Here is a 22,773-nt window from a genome sequence, read left to right on the forward strand (position 1 = left end):
GCTTACATTTGCATATCCCGGCTGCACTTGGGCATCCGAAGGACCAGGTAGTGCATGCTGGAGGGCCACTTCCTGACCTTGCATAAGTGGGGCAGCTATTAGAGGTCCAGGCAACGTATGATGGAAGGTGGACGGGCCGGCGGCGTTACATTCTTGTACAGATGATTGCACTTGTTTTGGAGGCTTCGGCCAGCTACCATAGTGCCGGACACTAGCCTTCACAGGGCCCACATTATTAACCCTTTCCTTCTTAGCGAGTGGTGGCGATGGGCATTCTTCACAATTTGACTTAAAAAGAAGAGAAAAAAGTTATTATTGAATTAATTTTCCCCTTTTTTAGAGATAGAAAGATAGTATCATCATCCTTGTAATTGTATTTAGAAAAGGCATTTAACACTAAGAATGCACAACATAACAAAAGTCGTGAAATATACTAATTGCATCCTTTTTTGAATCTGAGGAATACGGCTCACTGAGCCCTTCAAAAGCCTGCCTATATAAATCGGCCTAATTTCTTATTTTTAGGCGTTTCTGTTCTTTTCTGCTTTTAATCTGCATTGTGCACGCCTTGTTTGGTGCATTTAAAGTATTAACGGTATTTTTTATCTTTCCATATCCATTTACGATAGCTGGTATTTATCACACACCCAGAAAAAACAGCCCACGGAAAATAACCCCCACGTACAATATCCCCGAGACAGGAAATGGGACAATACCCCCGCCCGCCCCCGAAAGATCTGGTAAAAATGCTATTCCATTTACGCATAATAAAGCAATGTATCTTTTTCTTAAACCCACTCCCCTTACTGTTCACGCGAAGAAACAGTTTGTTTTCATCTTACATTGTAGGTGTTACTTGAGGCCGTGTCAACCCCCCCCCTGTCACCAATGTCATAAAAATATTGCTAGGCATTAATTTTGGTAATAACTCATTTCCATGCTTCCATACCCCATAGAATTACGCAAAGCCTGTAACCAAACAAGGTTAATTAACAATAATGTCTCTTTTCACGCGAAACTGTTTTTTTTAATTCGATGGGAAAAACTAATCTTCTCAGAGAAACCCTTTGGTTAAGCCGCTATCCAAATTCTTGTATATTTACCAAAGCCGGATGTACTTTAAAGGGGTGTCAGTAATTATCAGATAATTAACTCATTGCAATAAATCTTTAAGTCAAAGAAAGCTTTGGCTGTATTTTAAAGTTAATGATATAAAGTTGACATTTGCTTTTATATAAGATATGGAATATTTCGAAAACATACTTATGGTCGTAGACAGAGTGGTACGGAGGGAGGAGGTGTACATAACGAAAAAGAGCATATTTTACACTTTTTCGAGTATAAACATCATATAGGGACGTTTGTATAGGGGGGGGGGGGTTTACCCGAATATAGTAGAGGGTGACCACGGAAAACAATTTTATTTTGAAAATAAAAAATTAAAACAGAACTTACATTGCTAATTGTGGCGGCCAAGGCTTCAAGTTTATCAATAATTTCATGTGTTCCATCCATTGTGTTCTGGAACTTTCTGACAATTTAATCAAATTGCATGTCCGTTATATACGAAATCTCAAGGGCGAATTGTTATGTAACGGGGAAATCATATGTAAGCAGGCCTCTGATTGGCTGAGAAGGAGGATGTATCCGACTCTCTGATTGGCTGAGAAGGAAACACGTGATCTAACTGTTTCCGGGAAAGTCATAACATTTGGCTCGAGCAACAACAACAACAAATACTATTTCTGGATCATCCATAAAACAGACATGAAAAACATCAAATAAATCGAACAACACACATAACCATCCATGAAAACAGACATAAATGTAAGAAAATTCCTGTTTTTCAAATTCTCACTCACAAAAACCATAAAACATCCATAATTTGATGTTGACATCCGAGAAAAACATCAAATAAATTGACCAACAATCATAACCATCCATGAAAACAACCATAAATGTGATAAAATTCATGGTTTTTCAAGTGAGAAAATTCCTGTTTTTTCATTCTCAGTGAGAAAACCATAAACCACGTGGTGGGGTCACGACTCAATAAGGCCTTTCTACTAGTATAGCCGAAAAAGTGTTTTTGTCCAATTTGTTGGACACAATGCTGTCTCTAATTTGTCCAAAAGTTTTTTCCAGAAGTATCAGCTATCCTAAATTCTCTATCAGTCTTATAAGCATGGAAACCGGGTTTATCTGGTTACAGGTTTCCTTTGATTATTTGAGTTTTCAATATTGTGCCTCTAATTCTTTAATATTTTTAGTCAACAATGACTCAATTTGTCAGAGGAATTCTCTATCAATGTTAGTTAACAGTTTTTGATTCAATGGCAGAGACGCAATTGTTTGGAAATTTTTTAGCTACCAGTATTTGTTTGGACGTTAGTAACGAGCCTTGAACGTGTAGAACATGCCCTTATAAGAGTAGCTACCACTTTTCAGGCAAATGCTACAACATATTCTACTTTATTTAGACGTTAAAGTTGTTCAAATTAAATCATACTCCATTATTTACGGACTTACGGCTATTTTTCTCCTCGTCAAGTTTTATTCTCCATACGTTGGTATCATAAACAACTTGTTTTTGTTTACACTCTTTCTTTATATTTTTTCCTTTCACCCAGTTTCCTTTCACCTTTTCTGAAACGGTTACAGTTTGTTATTGATGTAGTTAATATGAGTGCTTATTTTTATTGTGATTTATTCAGCCACTTTTTCTCAAATGCGAGTCTGGCCATGCCACTGCTTTGAACCCGGACGTAGGCCCACGAAAAAATTACATAGTTGTGCTCATTGACTGAACCAGGCTCTTAACTGAGATTTTTTTTTTGGGGGGGGGGGTAATATAACAAATTATATTTGATAATTTGAATAAGAAGTGTTCAAAAATTCAGGGAAATTTAGTATTTCGTGGGGGAGTCTGAAGCCCCCCGTTGCGCACTTCCCTGGTCTGTACTATTCGGAGTATTTTGCATTAACATATATTTAGCATGTGACCGACTAGATAAAGAATAAAAGGGACTTATTAAGAATCCGGGAAACACGCGAGAAGTCAAGTTTCGTTAATGCTAATGAAATAAAACAAAATAGGATGAAAATATAATAGTTTATGAACGAATTTGGGCTATATATTTGTACATTAGGGGGGGGGGTTAAACATAGCATTTATTAAATACGTAACCTAACCTAGGTACCTTTTTTGCCCCTTCAACTCCAGTTGCTAAAGTTTAAATCTTTGTCACGGAGTAAGCAATACCTCAAAAGGCAGCGAAAACCTGTTTTGCTGAGATTTTGATGCGGTCTTTCTCGCGTGTTTACCGCATTCTTAATAAGTACCGAATAAAATGTATGTTTCTCAGCTTTGAATGTTTCGCTTTTTTCTGCATTTCCCCTTTCCATTGGTGTCCATGGAGGGAAAGCCAGACAGACAGGGAAAAGCCCTTTCCTCCATCTTTAGAAGATCAGAAATGTACAAAAAAGCTCAATGGTCTATAGTATTTGGAAAAAAGACGGTTATTTAAACCTTTCCTCGGCCTTGGAGAAATGTTTACAAGCATCTTTTTCCCTGGAAAGATTTCCTGCGGTAATCCATGCCATTTTCTATTATTCCGTTCCTTAAAAATTCATTGCTGGCTATTTTAAGAATCTTGTTTTCAGTTGTTCTGTAATTCCTAAAGTACAATATCGACTCACTGTCACTGACCCGTGAGTAAACAGATCCAATTGGTGGGTGACGAGCAAAAGTTGACACCGCCAGGGGACATAAAAAGTGTTTCTTTTCAGATTGTTTGAAGCCGAAGAACAGGATTTATTTGCCGATCTCCAGTCCCTTCCCCGAAATGCCGCTCTTAGAAAATTGAATGACCTCATTAAACGTGCACGACTTGCCAAGGTGAGGGATTTTAAATATTTTCCGTGTGTGTGTACCTGATTTATGCTTTGAATGTTGATTGTTTTGAAATCCTTATGACATCATTATGATGCCTGTGTCTGGTGAGAAGTTGAAATCTTGTATGACTCGTTCTCTTTGATCGAATCGGCACTTGAGCTACTTTGAAGAATGAAGATAAAATGAGCATTAAGGGTTATATACTAAGGTACTGGTGCATAATGCGGGCACCGCTATATACTATATGTGGAATGTCAAACGGGAAATGCTACAGTCAAACGGAAGAGACAGATACCCGGTACTAAAGCAGTTGTTAGAGTGGAATTGATCTAATATGAATGTTAAAATTACAATTTGGGTTGCCAAAGACAGACAAAGAGGCAGTTGAATTTATATAATAGTTTAGAAACAAATTTGGGATACATATTTGCACATTAGGGGTGGGGGGTGGGTTTTGGTAAAGCATAGCATATATTAAATGCATAACCTAACCTAACCTAGGTACCTCCCCCCCTCCTAAACCCCAAAATAACAGTTTAAATATTGTAAATTCAATGAAAAACACGCTTTGTATTCCATTTATAACCGGGTATCCGTCTCTCCCGTTTGACATTCCACATACTGCATATAGCGGTGCCCGCATAATGCACCAGTACCTATACTTACTAGCGCTTGATTTAGTTACGGCTCTTTACAGTCAGAAGTCTTGGGCTGGGGAGAGAGAGAGGGGAATCTATTTCAATTGAATTGATGTCATAATATTTGTCCGACTTGGCATCCTTGAATTTCTACGCAGTACTCCCTAAATTTTGGCTTGAAAGGCTCCCCCACATCTTCTTTGAAAAGTAGGAAATAAATTCAAATAAGGGAAAGATAGTATATTTTTTTTTCAAAAAATCGTAAAAATTGACGATACAAGACAAAACAAAAACAGTTCGGTGTAATTTTGGATTCCTAACAATTTTGCTATTTTCCAGGGATCACCCACGCTTGGCACAGTTCCCAAAACGCTTGGTACGGTTCCACCGCGCTTGATTTCTAAAAGTTATCGCCCGCCTCGGATAATTTGCTCTTCAGATTCTTATAATTAAGAATGTTTGGTTTGATCGTTTATACGGTCGCGACCATAGATTTATTCAGGCCCGGCAATAATATTATTTTTTTAGGGGGTCAATTTGTTAGAAGGTACAGATATGGGTAATTTTTTTATTTTTCGTACTTTGGACCAATTTCATTTCATGAAGACTGATTCACTCCTATTTACAGGTGCGGTCGCAACCCCATCTAAGAAAGTGAGCGAGACAATTCTCGCCCTCTGCGTATTTACATCATTGCATTGTTTCCAATGTTATATGAAAGATTATCCTGTTTGACACATTTACGAAAGAAATTGACGAACTTAAGGGTGTGGGGTAAATTTCAATGGCATGTTTAAATATATGAAAATGGTGTCTCAGTTTGATTTTAGCTGTATCAGAATATTGTCCCTCCTCCCTCTGTGGGCTATTAATGTTCTTCTTAAGTAGAATACACTTCCCGAATTTAGTCAAAAAAGAAAATAAAACCAAGTCTTTATCTTTCGAAATTGTGTTGCCCAAGAAACGACGTTGGAAAAGAGATAATTTTGAACTTAGATTTACAAAAACTACAGAGAAACCGGTTTTACAACAGATCAAAACAACAGTGTGGTCGATATAATACGTTAGTACCATAAAAGATATGCGGTGCTTTGCTTAAACTTCACGCCTAAAATAAGCATAGAAAGTGGCTTGAACTATTTTCTTGAGGAGTTATTCCACCAAAGCTATATATTAATTCCTTTGGCTGTCTCAGAAGTTGTCATAGCCCTTTTGAAAGAAAAATAAAAATACAATTCTAAAAAATTCTAACAAAAGCTCAACAGATGCTTTAAACCTGAATAAAATTCACTCTTCTGATTAAATATTCTGTTTGGGGTAAATCTTACTAGGTAAAAGACAAGCGGCAGTTTTAGCATTCATGACATGTTTGACCCTGTAATATATGTTAAAAGAAAACTAGTTTTGTGATATTTGCAGGGTTCATTTGTTTTGTAGGTTCATGCTTACATCATAAGTGAGCTTAGAAAAGATTTTCCGACAATGTTTGGCAAAGATTCGAAAAAGAAAGACCTGATTAAAAACATCGACCAGGTTTATGACAAAATTCGAAGGGAGCACAACATATCCATTGGTGATTTTCCTGACAAGAAGAGAATGCAGGTAAGCCACAATTTGTTCTATTTGGATATGTTGACTTTCTATTTGGAGATGTTGACTTTCCATCTGATCTTATGGTATTTGAGCAAATAGTTTGTTTTGTCGTCTTACTGGAATTAAATATTTTCTAAGGAACTTCTGTTTTTTGGGAGTTTCGGTTATTATTGACAAGGGCTTTACTCCTATTTCACTAGCATAAACGGTTTCACACCATAAAACGAACCTAATTTGTCTCGAAATAGTTGAAGCACAGCCTTACCAACTAAATTTCCTATTTAAACTATTTCATTTGTAATTTGAATGCAAAACTAGTTGGGTGAATTAGTGAAAGACAATTTCTTAATGCTATTTAAATTTGAATTAAAGCTCAGTTTGATAAGTATTGTCTGCTAAAGTTTGCCCTAAATTTAGAACTGCACTATCATCTCTTCAAAATGTTCATCTATTATAAATGGACATTCATCCTTTGCTTCAGTAGGGCGTTATTAAGAATTCGGGAGTTTTAAGATTTTTTTTTTTTATTCTGTAAAATGAAAACTAATCAGAATTTACATCGAATTTAAGTACATTTAATAAGAGGCCTTCAATAGAACACGTGTATCTTTTTTGGTTTGAATTTATGGTTTCCTTTTGTCCTCGTCATCAATCTTATTTAATCACTTTCCTTAATTGGCTAGATATGTTTCCTAGTTTGCTCTTAGAGACTGGCACCCTTAAGCTAAAATTATTATTGTGACGGCAGGGCATGGATTTATACTGATCCTGCACTTAGGGGTAAGGCAGAGGTGGTTATAGGGGAGGGACAGAGGGGGCCCTTGCCTTGGCGCAGATACTTTAGGGGACGCAAAATTTCAAATAGATAATCTGACGGTGATAATTATTTTGTAATTTTTGAAATTTTAGTTTTATCGAAATAAAGTAAAGGGTGCAGATAATAAATGAAAATTATTCATAAATCATTAAATAATTAATAAAATAAACATAGCAAATAATTAAATAACTTAAATACTAAATTATTATTTAATTAATAAATTGAAAATAATTTTGTTAATAAATGAAAATTCTGTTAAAATTTGGCCTGGAATTTTTTTGGAAACAGGGAGGGGGTGCTAATCAAGATTTTGCCCTAGGCGCAAAAGAGGCTAGAACCGCCACTGGGATGAAGGGTTAGAGCATAAGGGAAAGTCCTTCAGACCAATCTAAGGGGGACCCTACCATTCCCCCTGATAAAGGCTATGCAATAGGAGCTGCATACTTTTAGTTATAGGGTGACAGAAAGACGGATAACGGACTATCTTATTTTGGTATATGCTGCTAGAAGGCAATGACTTCATGTTCTCCCCCGCTCCTAGAAAACATATATTTTTAGGTGTCTTTTCGTTGGTCTTTGGGAATTATTATATGTAGAACCTCAACCTGGAATATCTCTGTTTTCTTTTCAGCATTTTACATTTCGCTTGCGCTTGACAAAGTTAAGCGTAATTTCGTAAGTACAAGCGTATATCCTGCTTGGTCTCGTAGCTAGGGATTGACTTGGAGATAAGGGGATTTAGAATTTGGCAGAAGGGGACAAAGTGTTTTTTTCTTCACGCCTCATAAAACAGTATACGTTACGGCTCTAGTGATTAAAATACTATATATATATATATATATATATATATATATATATATATATATATATATATATATATATATATATATATACCCGATAATTTATATATTGCATTCATTTATTACAATAAAATGGCTTAGTTACCAATTTGACTAATTCTTAAAACTACGAAGTAAATTGAGATAGGAGACACATTGTTAGCTTTAATTAGACCGTGCCAATCATCTAGCGGATAACTCATAGAAATTTTTGATGTGTTTGATTATGGGATATGTATGAATTCTAGTATGAAGGTAGACAAAGTGGCTGAAGTATTACTGGAAATAATTGATTTCAATGTTAGCATATTTCACCAAGACCCCCCCCCCCCCAAGAAAAAAAACTTATTGGAATGCATTAGCTTTGGTTACTATATACACTCTACTAGTTTGGAGTTCTTGCTACAACTGTAGTCTAGTATTAATGGCAAGGATTTTCCTTTATATTTAATCATTAATCAATCATTTTAATCATATAATCAATCATTTCAGATAAGAATTAACCCCCAGCAGCCTCGAAAGAGAGTTTCGAAGCTGACATCAAGTTTGTCTTCGCAACCTAACCCAATCGATGTCGCTGCGTGGGAAAAACATTGGTGATGCTACCATGGGCGCCCATAAGCTGAATTCCAGGGGGGGGCAAACTTCGTCTAATTGCTACTTTTAATGCTATATAATAGAAATCTCAGAACAAAAATATAAAAATTAGGCAGCATCATTCAGCCAGGGGGGGGGCAAGAGCCCCCCCCCCTGCCTCCCCCCATATGGGTGCCCACGGATGCTACCTATAAACATGTTCTCCACCATGTGTCAAAATTTGCCCACCGGAGGAACTGTGTCATTGTTACACCTTCAGCTGTCCAGACTCAGATTCGTTTAATGAAACCTGGTAAAGCCCCAGGATACGGCGAGTTACAAACTGAGCACCTTCTATTCGGCACCCCACTTCTTGTACGATATTTGCCACTATTATTTCAGGCTTGTATTGCTCAGCAATATCTTCCAACTGCCCTTTTGGAAGGTCTTGTTACCTGTGTGTTAAAGAAGGGCAAAAACCCAAAGGTTTGTGAATCGTATAGACCAATTGCTCTTTGCCCCATTATTGGTAAGCTTTTTGAATAGCTGATCTTCCAACAAATCAACACAAGGTGCGACAATGGAGGCAACCAGTTTGCATTCCGTGAAGGCTTGGGCGTGTAAAACACACAAGCAACTGTTTTGGCTATTTTAGACCGCTATCGGAAGCTGAAAAAGAATTTGTGCGTATGTGTGTGCGATCGATATTTCAAAGGCGTTCGATTCCATTGTTCATTCACGGGCTATTCTTTCTCTCTTGAGAAGTGGAATAAATCGTTTTCTCTGCCGTCTCTTGTGGAATTGGTATGACAATACGTCAATACAGGTGCGGCTATGTAGCCAACTTAGCAACTCCATCACTGTATGGAAAGATGGGAAACAAGGCTCTGTGCTTAGTCCACCTCTTTTCAATAATGCCATCCAAGCCGTTACAAAAATATTACTCCATTCCGGATGGAGCCCTGTATTGATGTCAGCTACTTCTGCTACGCAGACAACATTCTTCTACTATCGGAAGATCTCCAAGTTCTCCAAAATACAGCTGACACACTCTGCTGTGGGCCCAATGAGATTGGGTTCCAAGTCGCCTCCTCTAAAACTGAGCTTCTCGTCTACGGTTCGTCTCAGCAACGTCCCGTTACTATCAACGTTGGCCCAACAACTATTTCCGCATCGTCTTCTCTGAAAAATTTAGATCTCCTGTTAGACTCAACTGTTAAAACTACTGAAACACCCTTTTATCTCAGCGTTGAAAATCTTACGGGCTGCATGCTTGATTTAAAGGCCAGTTTCACAAAATAAACCTGGGCTGACTTTGCAACACATTTTTCGCCCTGCATGACTTCTCCTTGGTCCCTTTATGGATTTTTTTCACAATATCTGAGCGGAAGAAAATTAAATTTTTATTCTTCCATTTTTACACATATCTTCTGCAGTTGCCGCTCTGGACTCGCAATCAGTACATTTCGAGTAGATATGGCGTTTTTTCTCCAATAAAAAGGGAGGTATGACCCGGCAGCACCCTTATTTAGGTATAGTCTAAATGACAGGAGATGAAAGACTGAATTCTCACCGCCGCCCCCCCCCCCTGTAACTCACTATATATTTTTCAATAAAGAATCATGGACAGTTAGACGATTTGGGCATTTAAAGGCGATCTTTAGGCACCTCCCCCCAAACCATCTTTCAGAATAGCTGATGTGCAATTATACATCACTAAACATATTTTCGTGAAAATCCAGTGAATCAACTTAGCTAAATCAAGAATTAAGATTATTAACAATTAGAATATTAACCATTAAGATTATCAACGATTAGAATATTAACCATTTATCTCGTATGGACGAGATATAATTAATTATATTGAGAAAGAAAAGCCTCCGTATAATTAATTATATGGAGAAAGAAAAGCCTCCATATAATTGATTATATGGAGAAAGAAAAGCCTTGTGGACAGGCTTCGTAAGCGTCGCGAAAATATTGTCGACTTTCCAGTTAATTCTATAGCTTAATTGTGTTGTCTAAGTAGCTGTCATGTTATTTTCTTTTGGGTTTTTTCTTGTTAGTCTTATCATTTTCTTTTATTTTCCTGTATTTTTGTACTCCTCTAAGTGCATTTCATACTTGTAAAGAGGGTTAAAATAGATTATTATTATTATTAATATCAACTCTTGTTTTCAGGAAGCTTCCTTATCATAAGTGCTCACAGGTCTGAGGGGAGAGGGGATAACATGAGCGTCTATCCGTCGAAATTTGAGGGGGGGAGGGCAAAATTGTTTTTAAAATCTTGGGGGGGATTTTTTTTAATGAAAATACCACAAACAAAGCAATTTTTAATGATAATACCAAAAAAGATACTTTTCAAAATCTAGGGGATAAAGTACCATCCCCCTACTCCGATTAACACCACTAGGGTGTGGGCGGGTGGGGGGGGGGGGGGTCCGAATAAAAGATGGATTCATGACCATTGTTTTTCTGTTGTTTTTTTCAGAGGGGCTGTCCTTCAGAACAATCGTGCGGGCAGATAACCATCATCTCGTGTGCTGGTATGCACTTTATAAACGTATAAAGTTATATAAAGCTTTAAAAACATAACATATTCAGTAAAGAACAAAACAAAAGCGGATGCGATTTTTGCTCTTGTGTGAAATTTTGTCTTTGTTTATTTTACTATATATTTAGTTTTTTTGTTTTTTTTTTACAGGAAATGCTTGCTAAACATGACTTCACCAAATTCCCGAGTTTAAAGCCCAAGCTCCTTGAAGCCATAGATCGTATGCTGTCAGAAGACATTGCCAGGCTAATGCAAATGATTCCTGCTGAAAGTGTGAAGCCGTTAGACATAGAACCGTCTGTGAAGGGTGGTGCATTTGACGGCATTGAGGATAAACAGACTCCATTTGGTTTTAAGAAAGGAGAGGGTGTTGACGCTGGAGCTGGAGAAATTGATTGGATTGTTTCCAGAGAACGGAATAAGTGGGACAAGATGTTTGAAGATCTTGGACCAACTGATGGGAAAATATCTGGATCAGGTAAAACTGATTTAGATGAAGGTTTATCAGATGACGTTTCTTTTAATCATAGGTTTAAACTTTAGGGGAGGATCAAGATGATTTTGGATGAGGTTTGGGATGGGGAGGTTTGAGATAAAGTGAGATGAGGTTTGGAAGGTTTGGAATGGGGTTTGAGATAAAAAGAAGTATGATGCACATATCTGATTTGTTGTCTATTTCGCTGTCCTTTTTTAAAAAAGGTAGGGGAGAGATTACTGTAGCCTACTATCAGAGCCGTTCCTAGGGTTGATGGTGCCCGGGGAAAAACTAATCCCCCTCCCGACTGTAATATAAGCAAAAAAGGCGAATTAAAGTGAAAAATTTGATAAAAATGGGGAACCCCCAGCCACAGTGCCCGGGGACTTCCCCCCCCCTCCGCCTTTAACGGCTCTGCCTACTATCAAAATATTGTGGGAAATCCTCCTGCGCTTGGTGGGTGTTGATGAATACAGTCCCGCATTTTGGGAAGAAAGATTTGGGAGCAAATACTTAAAATTTATGCAAAAATGTAGACCGAATTAAGGTATTTTTCAGCCTAGATTATGCACATTTTCTGAGTGGGCCCTTCGACTCTTGTGTTAAGTTTAATTATCCCCTCCCCCTCTTCTCTCTGTGCAGGCATAATTATAACAGGTGCAACTTGTTATTATATTTCTCTAGCTTTATGAAAATTTTTACTGGAGCTACATTTGAGCATTTGAAGGTTCTTACTTACGTACGCATTTTTTAGTTTATGCTACTATGAAAGTAATTGTTTTTCTTGCCACCGAGCTGGCATGTGTATAAACATTACAAAAAGTTCTGGGGGGAAGGGTGCCCCATATTCTAAAAACCATGCTTTTAAAAATGTTGTGTTTATGTTTTAACTTATGTTTTGTGATTTTGTAATATGATTCAAACCCATGCAGGCCTGTACACTCAATCTAAGGCCTGTGCACAGGAATATGTCTCATTTTTGGTCTTTCATGAAGAGTATAGATTTTTAAGAGGAGGGGATAACTTGATTCGTTTGGGACGGCCCCGACCCTTCTCTGCTGCAAGTAAGCATATCCCTATTTATTTCTTCAAATGAAGAGAAAGGTAAACGGGGTAAGTTGTACCGATCTGAGGGGCCTCAGATTGGTGACCTTAAGGGCCTCCTAAGGAAGTTGTAAAATGAGGATCTAAAAAAAAGCATTTTGAGGTTTCTTGACCCTCCGAAGCATCCAAAAAAATATTTGTTTCAAAGTGCGTTAAATCTCAGAGTTTAACTGATTTTTTTTTCATATAAAAAAAAACTGAAAAAAATCAAAAGGATATCAAGCTTATCTTGAGGGGCTTCATCTCGCCCGGGTAAACATCAATGCCTACATTTCTACCTTTAGAGAGGGGATCAGAGGGACTGTGCCGAAATATTTAGACATTTTTAAACCCGAAATGGGGCATTTAAAGCCCAAATAAAAAAAAGGGTTCTGGATGGGTGCTTTGAATTTATCTTAAATGATTCCCTGTATCTCCTCTTTCCCTGCGTTTAAGTATGATTCCCAGGTTTTATAAGAATTTTATTGACGTCACGTTTAAGATTCTTCCTGTCTGGAAACAGGTTAACTGTGGAGATACGTTTAAGATTCTGACTGGATTAGTGTGTAGAATCAGTTTGAAGCTACAGGATAGTATGCGAAAAAGTCGTTAACAGGCCCAGGAGTAATCTTCCCCCCTTCCACCAAGACCAGAGGATGTAAGGACACAACAAGAAGGGCTGGGGAAAGAAAAGGGGATGCCGTTCGCTTAAAAAACCGTGCCATAAAGGCTGTTGTGACCATGTTTTTTCAATGACTGTCACACTCAGAACTCCTGCTCTTGTCTTCGAGTTGTGCACCTATTCTCCAAAGCATAAACCAAAATTTCCATAGCCGGTGATCGACTATGTAGGGTTTTTCTCTGCACATGCTCAGTGATGATCCTTAGAACACTGAACTAGCTGTATACCGTGATGATGCAAAACTTTCGGTGACACTCCTCGAGATCCAATGACTATTGCTATCTAGTATGCCTTAAAAAGAGTAAAGTTCCTCTAGTACCATTGTTGGCACATAGGGCGTTGAGTATTTTTGATGTTTCAGTTTCCTTGGTTGTCACAGAAGAAGTAAATTTTACGTTAATGTCAGATCCAAGCTAAAAGTTGGACAAAGCTAATGTTCATCTCCTTGTAATTTAGATACTAAACTCTTTACTGAAAGGGTACACCTCAGAAGAGTAAAGATAATCATGGCTCTTTGGAACAGAACTTATGGAGAAAGACTTAAAGAGCTTAAAATGCAATTTACTGAATGCTGAATGCTTTAAGGTGACACAATACCTGTGCAATACAAAAGCATTGCATAAGTCTAATGTTCTATTTATTCCTGATAAAATAACAGATCTAGACAAGCCCAAAGAATCCACTTGATATTTATGCTGATAGAGCGGTATATGAAGTCAGTATTTTCAGGACATTTGTTGTGCTTTCCCGGAATTCACTCTCTGTGAAAATAGTGTCAGTTGTAAGGTTCGAAGAGTTCAAAAATCAGTCGACTGTGAGTGATCTTCTTCTATGAATTCATTAAGTTTGAACATTGATTTTTCTGTCTAACCACTTGAGAAAGTGGCTGTAAAGCCCAACCTTGGGATAAATTGAAGGTACACCGGAAGAATACCTAACTTTTTCTATGCTTGTTTACGTTTTCAGCTTGATAACATGGATCAGCTAACAAGATTCGGTCCCTGAATGTGTTCTAAACGCAATTTCAGGTAAGATTATTTAGCTCTACTCGCGGAATGGGAAGTGGATGTAGACGTCACGATGTTCGTGGACGGGAAACGATGCCTGTTCACTTCAATGTTCCCTATTGCTTAACCTATTTGTCAATTTGTTTTCTTTGTCAATTTGTTACTTTCTGGCAATCTTTTAATCGAGGAATATTGTTGTGTTTTTTTATTTATTTCTTGTTATAGAGCATTATTTTGCGTTCATGTTTATTCAATAGTCTTAGGCAATACTTAGGAACAGATTAGTCTTGATACTTATTCAAACTTATTGCTTGTCATTCAATTTTCTGCTTCTGTAGTTTGAACGTCACCCAGAAAAACGTATTTCAATAATAAATCTTGGGATTTGTATCGATAGGTATGGTGTGGTTCATAGATTAGTCTTTTAGCCACTATTGAAATGCATATTCTATGAAGATGTTTCTTCCTTCCATGTGTAGTTTTTTAAGCTGTGTTGAATAAATGAACCCAAAAACTCTCGAGATTCCGTAAAAATACCATCAAAAGGATAATCCGTGTTGGTTTTTTCTATTAGTCTTAAAATTTACGTGTTAATGAGAAAAAAAAATACCCCGTCATAAATTTATACTCGTGACCAATTCAAAAAACCAACAAAACAGGAATATATTACAGATTAAACTATAATTGTTAAATCTATTGTAAGAGATGAGGCGTGCTGACTCTAGTAAAATAAATATTAAAAAAAAAAAAAAAAAAACCCTAATTACGAATCCTATATTTTATTGGGTTGAAACCTCAAATTTTTGGCTCTATTTTTGCGGGAGGGAGGGGTGACTTTATATAGATAATATTCTGGTTGGCCGAAAAAAGGAAATATGTGGGGTTTACCGCATATTGGGCCTAAGTTTTGGGTTGAACTAGGCTCTACACATTTTTGGGTGCAAGCTTCATTTTTTCGGATTTTTTTTTGTTGGGGTGGAGGGTTGAGTTTTATAGACATCATTGTAGTTTGCTGTAACGAAAAACTATAATATGCGTTTGCTCAACATATTTATTCTTATTTTCTGTTGAAAAAATAATAGTAAATGGAAGAACTATTAAATAGATACACAATTTCTAAGAAAAGCAAAAAGAAAGAAAAAACGCATGATCGACAATTCTAAAAAAAAGACTTTTTAGTTATATAAAATGAAATATTTTTGTTCAAACTTAGAAAAATAAATTTTAGTTTTCAATTCTTACATAATTTCTTGGAAGTCTTATTTTAAAATTCCATTTGTAACCAATGGATATCACCGTATGGATTTAAATCATGGCTTTTGTTGAAATTTACCACATATATATCGATTTCTAAATATGAATGGATTAATCCAGTTATTGCCGCAATTCTACGTGTTCTAGGGGCTCTCTTGACTTCTTTCTCTCTTTATCTTTTTTTTTAGCGGCTAAACCTGAGATGATGAAATCTAAATTGCCTAGTTCTGTTCTGGCCAAGATTTGGAAGTTAGCTGATGTTGATCATGACGGCATGTTGGATCAAGATGAATTTGCACGGGCCATGCATTTAATCAACGTGAAATTAAATGGACATGATTTGCCTATTGCCATTAGATAATTTTCTTTGTTTAAAATTAAAAGTAATAAATTTTTAGTCATAATTTATCCTTGCATAATTTTTATCAAGAATCTTATATTAATATTCCAGTTGCATTCAAAGGCCATCAGCGTATGCATTTTAATCACGCTCCTCATTGAAATGAACCACAAATAACTAGATTTCTAAATATGAAATGAACACAGGCATTGCCGTAATTCTACGTGTTCTAGGGGCGCTCTTGACTGTTTTTTGTTCTCTTTTCTAGCGGCTAAACCCGAGATGATGAAATCTAAATTGCCTAATTCAGTTCTGGCCAAGATTTGGAAGTTAGCTGACGTTGATCATGACGGCATGTTGGATTCTGATGAGTTTGCACTAGCGATGCATTTAATCAATGTGAAGTTAGATGGACATGATTTGCCTGAAAAATTACCAGGTCACTTAGTGCCTCCCTCTAAACGAGGTTTTTAAGTTGTTGTAAACTTTTATAGTTATGTGTTTTCCCAGGATGATGGGGGGAGAGAAATTTTTTGTTTTGTCCTATTACTTCTCTTTGAACTTCTGCTGTTGAAAATTAACATAAATTCAAAAGCCGCCTTTTCTTTAAGCTCTTTAAGCCGCATTTTCTTCTTTCTTCTCTCTTTATGTACACCCATCTTTCTCATTTGCTTTAAGTGTTTTCTTTTTCGGAGTAATAAATACCTGTATATTTTTTTCCTTTTTTTTCAAGGTATTTTTTGCCTTTCAATTTTTTTTTTTTTAGATTTAAAAACATACTAGGAATTATCTGGTAGCACCTCGTTCCTGATATTTTTGTTTGGGGATATTTATTATGATTATTTTTGTTGTTACTAGTTTGAAAAATAAACCACGTTATATTAATATGTTCTTTGATATTGGCTTGTTTTGCTATTTTTAAGTTCAGTTTAAGTGTTTATTCAAAGTTATTGTTAATAATTTAGTTTAGTAAAATAATGTTGACTGTCAATGGTTCAAATTGATATGTTTTACAGAAGCCTACTCTGGTTAGCTAAAACATAGAACATGTGCGTATAACATTTAAAAGTTGTAACATTAATCAAATCATGCAAGAAAAGTGACTCGTCTAATTTTGGAATGGATACTGCCGCGGCAATACCGGAATAAAAAAATAAAATTGCTAAACCTTTGATGAAAATGAGGACTTATAGGATTTACTCTACTTGGAGATAGAATCTTGTAGAATTCCCTGGACGCAGATAAAATTGAGCCATAACCCTCAACCCCTGTCCCTGTGTGGATTTCCAAAATAGTACCGAGGGATTATGTTGAAACAATCTTGCGGTGATCCTACTCTCTGCTTTAGGGTGAGGTCCAAAAAAAAAAAAAAAAAAAAAAAAAAAAAAAAAAAAAAAAACTGGTGAAAACTGAAAAATGAAGAAATCACTCGTGAAAGTCCCAACGAATAGAAGACAATTCTTCTGTTCATTTAACTAGATTCGAAATTCAGTCTTTTAAATAAGGGATTATTTTAATCATACAGTGAAATTTGCACGTAGACATGAATTACTGCGTTAGAACTTCTCAGTCGTGTCTCGAACGCAGATCCATGAATCTAATTTCTGAAAACATTGATTCTGTAACAGCTGAATCTAATGTGAAATATAGCTCCTTACCTAAATTATTGCTTGCCTAACCTAAAAAATACTTAAAAAACCTAGTTACATACCTAAAAAATATCTAAAAATCTAGTTAGCTTCTTACCTAAAAAATAATGTGAAATATATCCTCCTTGCCTAAATTATTCTGCTGATTCTCCCTTTGAGAAGAACTTGGGAAACCATTTTTGGGACTTTTCTTAGAATTCTGAAAATTTCAGATTAAAACTTAAGACGTGGCAGCGTGGTTCGCCGAATGAATAGTTGTTTATATCTACATAATGCCGATTGGGTCAAAAAACTGAAAACAGAAGTAGAGAAAACTGCTTATAGCAAATCTGGCTTATGCAAGAATATTTTACGAGATAGTAGATATTTTTTTTTAGTCGAAGAAGAAGTTCTTTTTTTTTAGTTCCAGTTCTTAGTTTTTTTCTAAACTTCTTATAGCAAACCTACCTTATGCGAAAATATTTGACAAGACAGTAGATATATTTTTTTTTTAGTCCGGCTTTTTTAGTTCTTTCAGCAGACCAATGCTCATACATACAAACGGGAAAATCAAAGACCTGAAATAACAAATGAAACCCACCGTAAAAATGGGTTTGTCAATTCAGGGGAAAATTACCCCTACCGCTCATAAATATTAGGTAAATTTACAAATGACTAACGCAATCGCCTTACAAAAATTTTGGCGGCAGCACCCGGGCCAGCTTGCCTCGGCCCTCGCCCACCTCTGGACGGCCCTGGTCTATGTTGTTAAGTACCTTCTAAAGTTATGTCTTCTTAGAATAATAAATAAGCTTACTTGTACTTGAATCAAGACTGAGTCGTTAGCTCTTCCTCGCGTCACTCAGCTTTGTCATGCTGACGTGCCTGGAAAGTCTGTCTAGTGAGTGCCTCGATCAGGTCGATCCAGGACTTATGCCATCTTTTCCCATTCCTAATGAATCTACTGAGTGGTTCCAGGTTGGTTCAAACGAATCATTCAGTTTTCTTCTGCCCCTTTGTCTCTTCCTTCGCCCAGGTATGGGAACGGACTTACTAGCTTTGGGGACAAAAGTGTGTTCGGACCGTCGTCGGTTTTTATTTTAATTGTCTTTATTTGATCACGGTACCAAAGTCTAGCTTAAGCTGACGCTTTTTTCGCATTTTCGCTCGATCGTTAAGTTGGATCCTTACGATTCGACTTGCCTGTGCGATCGAAACAAACTTGCAAGAGCACTATTTTAAATAACTACTTGTATATCTTTGTAAATATAAACAAAAATCTTATAGACCCAAAAAAGATAAATATCTCCATGGGTAAGAAGCGCTGCCATCTACTGTTACTAACCATTTCGGTTGAGTGTCATTTCATTTACTGTGCAAGAGTAGGAAAATGGCCTATCACTGTAATCTAAAATTTCGCGAGACGCTTACAAATGATATTTCAACACAAGAAGCAGTTATGCAATAGTAGACTACGCGTTCCAGAGTATTTTTATTCTTAATACTTACAGAAAGGTTTATACTACTAGCCAGGTAATAAACTACATTTTGGTTGTTCGTCTGTCATGATGCTATTGAAAAGGGTAAAATTCAACTGGTTTGCAGTCTGTTTATAGTAACATGACTGTGAAAATCCACGGACTACAAGCTTTCGTCCGTAACGAAGTCCATGATTAAAAAGGATAAGAGTTGAAAAAGACAAGTTTTTTTAAATACCTTCTTTCCTAGTTAAGAATTTTGTTGAGTTTATCGTAATATTTCTAAGGCTGGGATCGAGACTGAACGATGGTTATAATATATGCCTGCTAAACTTAAAAAAATATCTCACCGTTGAACAAACTAAAGCTGAATCCTTGCTTCTGTATTTTTTAAAAAGTTGTTCTCCTGCAGGAAAATGGACGCTGAATGATAGCCCTCGACGAGCTGATGAATGTTTAGGTTTTTTTTTTATTCGTAAGATAGTACAAGTTCCGATGTGTAAGAAAAAAAAGTGTAGAAAAAAGAATGACTCGGAATAAGAATTTGAGGCAAATGAAAGCCTTGAAATTAGCTTGTTATTAGAGCTTGATCATCTTTGGCGATGATGATATTGCAGCTTTAGATAGTTAGTGAACTTATTGTTGGTATCTGATGTGCATTTGATGATGAGAAAAATTTCTCTCTGCCACTGAGAGTAACTTTTAAGGAAGAATTGTAGAGCATGTTGATCTCCAGGGGTGAGGGTTTAAATGCTAAGCGCTTATTATTGGTTTCTGCAATGATAGATTTTATGTTTTGGGGTAACAACCACCCGTTAGATAAAGGTCATCTTTGGTGATCATTTGTTTGCAAGTTTTGCTGGTTGGTTTACATAAAATTGGCTACTGGTATGCAATAGTGGTTTCGTCCCTATCACGGAGAGTGACTTGTAAACAAGAATCTTGCTAGATCCTTGTGTCAAATACATATTGCTGGTTTTGGACATTTATTTGAAAGTTCAGAAATAAACTAAATGGCTGTTCTCACAACGCTTGTCCGTGTAGACATTTTTCTTTCGCATTACTTTTCACCAAAAAGAGGAGTCAATAGAATAACAGGCTTGGAGGTAGGGGTTACACAATGATTTTACCGGCTGGATAGTTGTTTTTACCTAAGGTCGGAATTTCAATAAAATCGCAAAAATTGAGGTAAGATTACGGCACTTTATGCCCAAATTTTTAGATGCTCATTTTTTACTTACTGGCCGAGCACATGGCGGTGAGTTTACGCCCTTCCAAATATGGCACTTTTGGGGTTAAGACTAACATCTCATTTGACATTATTTCATGACACGAAAAAAGAAACGACAGTTTATAGGGTGTGGAAAATTAAATGACTATCGGTTTGGAATATACAAGAGAAGGCCAAACTTTGGCTCTGGAAGTGTCAAGTCTTGTACTAGCAATAGGGGCATTAGGGTGACCGGATCTCATAGATGGGGGAAAACGATTCCCCTTTCCAGATATTGAGATAGCCAAAATTTGAGTTCGATTAAATGACGTTAACCCGTGCTGCTCGTTGCTCAAAGTTTGAAAAAATCCAAAATCTTTGACCAAAAATATGACATATCGAGCCATAACTCCAGAATAGTGAATAATAACAACCCGCGTAATATCTCAAAAAAGCCCAATATTGTTCTTCAAAATTCATATTCTATACATAATTGTTGGTATTTTAAGTCAAACGGAGTTACAACAGTATTTGTCCCCAAACACGTGACCTGTTACCACTAGGAGTACACTGTATATTGTTATCAAGTGATAAATTTTACTTTTTTTGGTATATATTTTAGTTTATAGCAGAAATATAATAAAAAGAGTAATAATTATAAGTCTAATGACATTTTTTATTTTAAAATATAAAAGTCAGGTATATAATACACAAAAATGATACAGACGTAGTAAAATCTTGAGTTGATAATTTTACATTGTTATTTAAGGTACTCTAAAGCTTTTGTTAAAGTAGTTTTTGAAACATCAGGATATAATACTCAGCATTTGCTTACAACTTGGAGGACATATTGCTTTTGGCCTTTATCTTTTGTCTGAAGGTTGTTAGTTAGTTAATAATTTAAAACACCACACTCAGCCATATCATTAACTACTTTTAATTTTTTGACAATTTTCAATCCTTCTTGGAAGCCATTATTTTGAGGCCAGGTGTTTCGATGTTGTCTTAGGAAATCTGTTTTTATATTAAATCGGTCAAAGAATGTAAACCTTTCTTCGGTTAGTAAGTTTACCAATCCTCCATCAACTACCTGTTTTAATTTATCTTTCCTGACTTTTGAGTTTACAACCCTAGTGTGCTACCGAGCAATTTATTAGCCATTAACAACTTTTCGTCGTCTGTAATGGAGGGAAAGAAAAAAGATAATTCCACCAACCCTGCATTCAAATACCCCAAATGGTTCAAAAACTTGGTCAGGGCTATTACTGCAATGTCATACACTTTATAGTCTAGCAGACTAGGCAAAATACCTAAATCTTGCTTTGGTGCAACATGAGCTTTTTGAGAATTGAATCAAGCTTTATAATATATTTTAACAAGAAAAAAGATATGGCACGCACAGAACTTTCTTCTTCTTCAGACATCTTAAATTGACGGCGAAAAATGAACATTTTAAAGTAAATAGCCTTTGCCATTCACTTAGCATGATGAATGGCTTCTGGAGTTCTAAAACCTACAACATTGCCGTATAAAGATCCAATAATTACCAGAGCCAACTCCAATAGCTCCTTATAGTCATCCCTGGGGTTGCTCTCAGTTAATTTGGTTTCGAATTCAATAGCAACATTTGGGTTGCTCTCAGTTAATTTGGTTTCGAATTCAATAGCAACATTTGCAATTACTTCTGGAGTTAGCTGCTTTTGTGTTAGATTGTCACTGATACCTGCATTGTATTTTCCTTTGTCTATCTTGGGCCAAGCAGTGAGGAATCTTTTAAAAATGTCTGGATGAGGCCCAGTAGCAGATCCTATTTTTGTGTTGAAAACGTTTCTTAACAGAATTTCCAAAATATGATGACGGCAAGCTAGGTAAAACAACTCTCTTCCTAACATTTGCTCCAATATGACGCATGCTCCTTTGAGTCTTCCCGTGTTGGATGCTGTAGTGTCGAAGCACATCGCCTTGACGGTGTTGAAAAGACCCCATTCATGTAGGTATTCATATACAGCTATCGCCTGCTCCTCTCCAGATGTGTTTGCTGTTACAGAAACTCCCAGCAACTGTTCCTTTTCGCCATATGAAATTGCAATAGCTATTCGCTCACATTGTTCATTTTTCAAAACACCCGGTAAAAGTTTACCGTCCAAATGGACAATTAGGGGCTCTTTTTCAGGAATATTTGCCTTCAATGGTGTAATGAAGTTTTCGAGACTTTGTACTCAAGAGGGTTAGGATTTAGTGTTTCTAGACTAGCTATTAATATTCTCGTGGCATTTCTGTCGGATACCATACATGGATCTAACAAAATGGACAATTTCATATTGAAAATGTCTTTAAAACCCCTTGCAAATGAAACCCATCCTCTTGCTTTCAGATGGTCCTGGTTCTTCTCCAGCTTCTTCAGGGATTTTCTTTTCCTTCAAGATCTCTATTTCCTGGTAGATGCTGTCTACCAGATTCAATATTTATGCTGTTTCCTTTTTTTTTTACCTGTCAAACGGAACTTTCTTTGGTAAACTAGTCAGGCATTCCCCATAGAATAAAAGATTAAATTTGAACAAAAGGCTCATTATGTTTGAAAATTGAGTTTCAAAATACTTTTTAAGAAAAAATTTTTAATTTCGAGATAGATTATGCAAAACCCGTAAAATTCTTAGAATACTCCAAACTGGCTCTGAAAGGTACCAGGTCACGTTATTGGGAC

The 22,773-nt window shown here is 36.4% G+C and overlaps 1 protein-coding gene across 2 annotated transcripts in view; it reads left to right on the forward strand.

Moving 5' to 3' along the window:
* Past1 (putative achaete scute target 1) overlaps positions 1 to 16,689 on the forward strand; it is a 59,043-nt gene extending 42,354 nt beyond the window's left edge. Inside the window, exons 3-6 of one of the 2 annotated variants that reach the window (XM_089092124.1) lie at positions 3,790 to 3,898; positions 5,971 to 6,135; positions 11,063 to 11,390; positions 15,602 to 15,967. In XM_089092124.1, the coding sequence (XP_088948250.1) occupies positions 3,790 to 3,898; positions 5,971 to 6,135; positions 11,063 to 11,390; positions 15,602 to 15,774 (775 nt within the window). In that variant the 3' untranslated portion in view covers positions 15,775 to 15,967. Of the gene's footprint in view, positions 1 to 3,789; positions 3,899 to 5,970; positions 6,136 to 11,062; positions 11,391 to 15,601; positions 15,968 to 16,021 lie in introns of those variants that run through there. The other variant, XM_089092123.1, reaches the window with a different exon arrangement.
* The last annotated feature ends 6,084 nt before the right edge of the window (positions 16,690 to 22,773 follow it).

Source organism: Artemia sp. Qi Xiang Cuo, chromosome 7 (genome assembly GCF_049724085.1).
Source record: "Artemia sp. Qi Xiang Cuo chromosome 7, ASM4972408v1, whole genome shotgun sequence".
NCBI lineage: Eukaryota > Metazoa > Arthropoda > Branchiopoda > Anostraca > Artemiidae > Artemia > Artemia sp. Qi Xiang Cuo.